Raw genomic sequence first — 6,000 nt, forward strand, 5'->3', positions numbered from 1 at the left:
AGGAAGCTGACGCTACGCATGTTAAGCGCTTCGGTCTGTAGACGCAATTGATATTTTGTTTCATGAGATAATCAATTCGAATATTGGTTAGGAGGGCAAGCTGCTTTAAATAAAAACGCATTTTTTTTATAATCGAATGCAAGTTTAAAGTTTAGGAATATACAGCCGAGGCGCTCTTTCACAACGGTTTTTAGATGCAAAGCATCTCTTGCTCGGAGCAATGTCCGTCGGTGACCGTCCGCACCTCCCCCTTCTCCCCACCAGCTGTACGATAACGCCGCTCTCCTTCTTTCCCTCTCTCCACGCCAGCTGTGCGATAGCGCATGCTTCACTTCCTCTCCCCCTCTCCCCACCAGCTGTGCGATAGCACGCGTGCTGCTTCTCCTCTCCTCCTTTCCGCGCGCCGCTCCCTCAGCTGCTGCTTGTCCGATGAACTGAATGGACGCCAACAATTCTGTCAGCGAACTGGCTGGCACAGCTTCAACCAGCGCCAGCCAGCTCACTCCCAGAACTGCGAAGAGCTCTTAACACAAGGCTGCGCAGAGGAGAGCTCGAGATGCAGAACGCAAACGTCGACGCCGAGCAGCGGATCCAGATGGCGTTCGGCAGCGCGACGCCGCTTCGAAACGTCGACGTCGAGCAGCCGATGCCAAACTTCGAGAAAGTGAAGCCGCTTCGAAACGCCCGTGTCGAGCAGCGGATCCCACACTGCGAGAAAGCGAAGCTGCTTCGGCACGCTTTGCATCACTACATAGTTTCCCTTCGGGGAGATGGTGTACTTTTTTTCTTCATGAAACGACTCCGGGGCGTTACGATATAATCAGCCTACTTCAATGAAAACACCAATAGCCGCAATTGGCAAAAATCTGCGGTCTTATTCCGGCTCCCTTTGTAACAACCCTTTCACTGAATTTATTTCAGTGTGCTATGAGAAGATTACCGAATGTGAACTACGGGAAGTTGCTGAAGAAGGTCCTCTGCAAAATTTTGAGACTGCTTATCAAGTGGTTGAAGGGGTTCAAGAGCTCCACAAATTTGGAACCGGTTTATGACGCTCTTCACAATCTCACAAGTTGTAAGTACTGAGTGACGATCGAAAGAAAGTTCTGGCTGAATGAAGAATAACTGCCCTCACGGTTTCGAATATGTGATACACAAGTCGTATTTTCGGTGAATCGTAGAATTTTCCCATGAATTTAACCACACCCGGCATTCAGAAATAGGACAGGAAGTAAGCCAAATCCCTGGAGGATTTCGAGACGGCAGGTGATTTTAGATTGAATGTATGCTTGTTATTTCGGCGATTCGACCTGAACTTTTACTGAGGCGTTCCTATAAAAATGTCTATTGGTTTACCTGCAGCGCGTATTATGTGCAGCGTACTTGTTTTACAAAACTCTAGCTGCACTCTAACATCAAGCAAGAAGGGTTCAAGTGGGAATAGAAACGCAAAAAAGGTAATCCTACTACAGAAAAAGCTTTTGAATTCGTACTGGAAGGGGGCCATAGAATTGTTCGTATTAGCGGGTAGGCGCTAGAACGAATGGACATCGCACCATGCTGCGCGGGCAGTGCACAAAGAAGCCACCTCTGGGCACGTTATAGCGAATTAGGTGCTACCACATGTTTGTGGCAAGTGATGCCGGAAATAATGTTCGCGGAGCTCAAACAACAAACAAAATTAATTAATCTGATGTCGAAATAACGACGCTGTTTATGCTTGAAAACACGTCTATTTTCAATACAGGATCGACGCAATCAAAATTAAAAATACTCGGTCGATTACTTCCATTTTTGGCCGCATCCTGGGCCGACTTCTTCTGCGAGGAGCGATGGGAAATAGACCCCATTTCGAATGAACCGTTCTGGATGCCGACGCGTTAGATTTATCGGGAGTTTTCCCCAGTCTAAATATACAGGATTCTGCCGGGACCAGGGCGTCAGTTCGAATTAACTGTAAGTTCGAATTAACCTAGTTAGAATTAACGAGCTTTTACTGTATAGCCAAAGGAGTAAATTGTACAATGTACAAAATGGGCGCAGGTTGCTATAAAAAATGGAGGAAGCTCACACTAACAGGTGAGACTTGCTAGCGAAACTGCACTCAGCCTTCGCGACCACCACGAAGGCTCAGGTCCACGATTGCAGCCAAATTAATTCTTATTCGCGGCCGCAACGACTTTTACTCATCATTGTTGCTATAAGTTGGAGCTTTCTTCTATTTTTCAAAGTGATAATGATTGAACATCACCTTGGAGGGGCGTACGCTATGACGTGTCTTTGTCGTTCCGAGCAAGTTCTACCACGATTACGGCGAACGCTGGAGGTTTTTTGCCAATCTCGGCCAATCCCCCCAAGCGGGTATGCTTGGCTTGACAAACGTGCGCCGGGGACGCTGGGCGGTCGTCGCGAGGCACGCACACACAAGCTCGGCCTTTCTTGGTCCATTTTCAACTGCCGATACGATTTCTTAAACACCTTGCTGTTAAAATATTCACTGAGTGTTATTGAAAATAAAAAACACTCAGTGAACATTTTTATAGACGTGTTGGAGGCAATAAGATTGGGAAAACTGAACTGCGACATGAGAAACAAAGCAGAGAACGGTCCTGAAGCAACACAGGGAGCTAAGTGCCGTAGCCGAGCACTGCGAGAAGTATTGTCATAAAATTACATCGCTGGAAGTAATCGCTGGAAAGTACACTAGCACTTTAGCATGGTAAATACAGGTGTATCAATTAATGAGCAGCAATGTAGGTTCCCACTAATTGTCCCTTTTTTCAGGGTGATGCGGAAACAAGTAGGCACTAAGTCGTTGTCACGAAGGCGAGATAAAAAACGCAATTTAAAACGATTATAATAATGAAAGAATGCGTTCGGCAATTGGTCATTTTTTTGTCAATCATTACGTCACAAGGGGTGCTGAAGTGTCTCCCTAGCTTTCAATGTCTTTGGTGATATGTCATGCTCAATCTATCCTCTTCGTTTTGAATCTTTCATCGTGTTTTAGGTGACTTAAATATCACATATAAAGCCGGCAAAAGTTCTATCAAGTGAACATGGAATGCATTGTTTCTTCCCTCTAATAACTCCCTTGCTTTACCGATGTTAATGACAATTTCTTTTTGTTGTAGGTCACACGGAGTCGCCAATTAACCCAAAAGCTGAGCGGCGAATCCTGCAAGAGCTCCAATTTCGGTTGGACCAGACGGGCTTCAAGTTAGAAAACATGAAACGCTAATTGGGTGATCCTACTCGGCCCTGAACTTCATCCGCGTTTACGGGAACCTATCGTTCCGCGTTTTGCAATAGCTGTATTGCAAAGACCTCGCACTTACACAATGTTCCTTCTGTCAATAAATCGTGATCAACATTTTCGTGTATGGTTTGAGCGCTTGAAGATTGTTTAATCACGCCATTAGATTTGGTTTAAAATGAGGCAACTGTATTGTTTCAGTATCAGGAAGTCGCAGAAGTAAATATAGCCTTTGCCTGTCCTTAAAGGGGTCCTGCAACCCTTCCGATAAATCAACACTTTGACTCTTTCCTTCGCGTGTAGAAGCATTGGTGAAAGTTATAGTTATCGCCAGCACGGAGCGGCCCTGGATGATGTGCTCGTCGTAGGAAACCGGCCTTCCGTTTCTGCTTCGGTTTTTAGTGCGAAGGACCTTAGGAGCCCGGCTTGCCGTCGTAGCTCGTCCGGAGTCACGGTATCTAGCCACCGTATTGACGCGGCTTCAGGCACCAAAACAGAGCGTTTGGCAAGATCATCGCTTCCCCTGGTAGGGATAGAACGTGGGTTCCACGCGTTACGAAGCCGATGTCAATCCCACTAAGATACATAGGTACACGTTCCCTATACGCAAAGTGTTGGGGGTAATTTTTGTGCTGCGCCGTTGCCACGGAGGCTACCGTTGGTAAGCCGCAAATAAGTACTCAATGGCAATAGACAAGATTAAAATCATAAAAGAACAAATTAATTACCAAAAATACTGAAGAATCAATCGAGCGTCTCTTTATAGGTTTCGTTAAGGGCTGCGGCGACCTCTCTTCACTGGTTTTGATGTCAACGCCAGGATGATACCGAAACAAGTCAAAAGACGACGCCACAGCCCCACCCCCCCCCCCCCCCCCTGGCAAATTACTGCTTCAAACTTGGCAACTTCGACACCATGTGGTACTGCTTCAGTTTTGTGGCATTTTTTAAAGTTGCTACCAAAAGCGTGTATTGACGCTACTGAAAGGAAGCTGGCCATTAGCCCCTGCATTGCTGTAATGACGTAATTTCAACGCTTGAAGAACGTCGGGACCGGGAAAGAGGGAAAATATTTTAAGCACGTTTCTAAATTACCTGGTGGGCACAGAGCAGTAATGTGTGTCTGACGTACTTTGTGACCCCCATTTTGAGCACTACGTTGACCCCCATCTTGAGCTGACTACGTTCTGAAAGCATTGAAGATTTAGAAAAAAAGACATCAGAAGAGTGTTGCAAGGGCCCTTTAATTTCCTTGGAGCCCACTCACCTTTCTATGCACATAGTCACCGAATTAGCAGTGGTAGTACCTAGCATGTAGCGTGTACTCTAGGAATAATGTTTCAGGAAGAAGCAAACGCTCGTCATAATCACCCGCCTTATGCGTCAACTCACTCGTTTCTTTAAAAGCAGCCCTCAACAATGTGCTTGAAGCAGTGTGTTCGCGGCAATATCACTTTCAGAGCCAGGGATGTCAGAAGAATCACACAGAGGCTGGCTCCCGTACAGAACAACGTTTATACCTGTGCAAGCCTTTACGAGTTCATTCTTTCCTTTACCTGCAGATACACGCTGAGATAGGACTAAGTTTCGCGTTTGCATACAAGTAACGGCTACTCGTATATGTAATGCGACAAAAGAAGAGTTTGGTCTACTAGTACGTACGATGAGCAAGTAGAAAATGTACAGCCTTGGGCAAAACTTTCTAGGCCATTACAAAAGCGTGTGGGGAACAAAACAGTCAAAGTACGAGATCAGCTTTTGAACAATGCTTAAATGTTTTGTTACAGAAAGCAGGAGAAAGTCCCTTTATTCTTGTCGAAAACGATGTAGCAGTGAAACGCTAGGATTTCACATTGAATTTTTCGCATTACCGAGAAAATTGTGACAAAGACTGTGCATGTTTTTGCTTCTATGATCAGTGAGGAGGCATGCTGGCACGCCAGGTTCATGATGACTCCGTGGTGCAGGTATTTCATATCGACATCAAATATTAAGCTTCAAAAGGCAGCTACCTCACCATGCAACCATGGAATTGAAACATGCTTATTACATTGAAGCTGTAAATGGTTAGGGCAAGGAGCATGTGTGCTAGCGAGGAAAAACCCCCCGAAGCAAAAAGTCTGCACCTGCGAAAGAGACTGAAAATGAGGGGCGCCAAGCAACAAAGGCAAACGAATCTTGCGGGCTTTGGATTCTAAACGCGCCATGGCCACGTGTTTGTGAAGTTTGTCATAAGATGCAATGGGATAGGGAACATTGTCACACTTCGCGCAGGAGCGGCGCCGTGAGCCGAGAAGGAAGTGCGGCCTTCATGGGCTGGTGAGGCAGCGGGAGCACGCCCGTGCTGCCGATTGTAGCCGTCCCTGTCGGGCCAAAGCGGCGGCACGGGATGCTGAACAGGGCCTCGAGTCCGAGCGCAACCGTCAACGTTGTTCCGATGCCGCGGCGTTCGAGGAATAGGGGGCCGCAACGCCGAGCGCAATAAACGGCATCAAGACGGCGACCCCGCTGAAACACGAAAAAATCGTCAAAAATATCCCATAAATGTAGACGTACTGTGAAACCATCGTGTCGCCAATGAAGCTTCGCTTGTCAACCCCCCTTGATAAAGTGATGATTTTTTCTCTGGCTGCAGCGTCATCCCCGGTCCCGACTCCGTCTCTTGCATATGGCGGGTTGGCACCACTCTTGTTAACCAGCCACGGATGAGCGTGACGTTGACACTTGCACTCAGCTTTCCATGA

General features: G+C 46.8%; 1 protein-coding gene across 2 annotated transcripts in view; it reads left to right on the forward strand.

Moving 5' to 3' along the window:
* LOC144139213 (uncharacterized) overlaps positions 1-3,367 on the forward strand; it is a 42,675-nt gene extending 39,308 nt beyond the window's left edge. For both annotated transcript variants that reach the window (XM_077671634.1, XM_077671633.1), the window contains exons 10-11: positions 922-1,075; positions 3,135-3,367. In XM_077671634.1, the coding sequence (XP_077527760.1) occupies positions 922-1,075; positions 3,135-3,241 (261 nt within the window). In that variant the 3' untranslated portion in view covers positions 3,242-3,367. The remainder of the gene's footprint in view (positions 1-921; positions 1,076-3,134) is intronic.
* The last annotated feature ends 2,633 nt before the right edge of the window (positions 3,368-6,000 follow it).

The sequence above is a fragment of the Haemaphysalis longicornis genome, unplaced genomic scaffold (assembly GCF_048455015.1).
Source record: "Haemaphysalis longicornis isolate Haplotype H1 unplaced genomic scaffold, Haemaphysalis longicornis Haplotype H1 scaffold_5, whole genome shotgun sequence".
NCBI lineage: Eukaryota > Metazoa > Arthropoda > Arachnida > Ixodida > Ixodidae > Haemaphysalis > Haemaphysalis longicornis.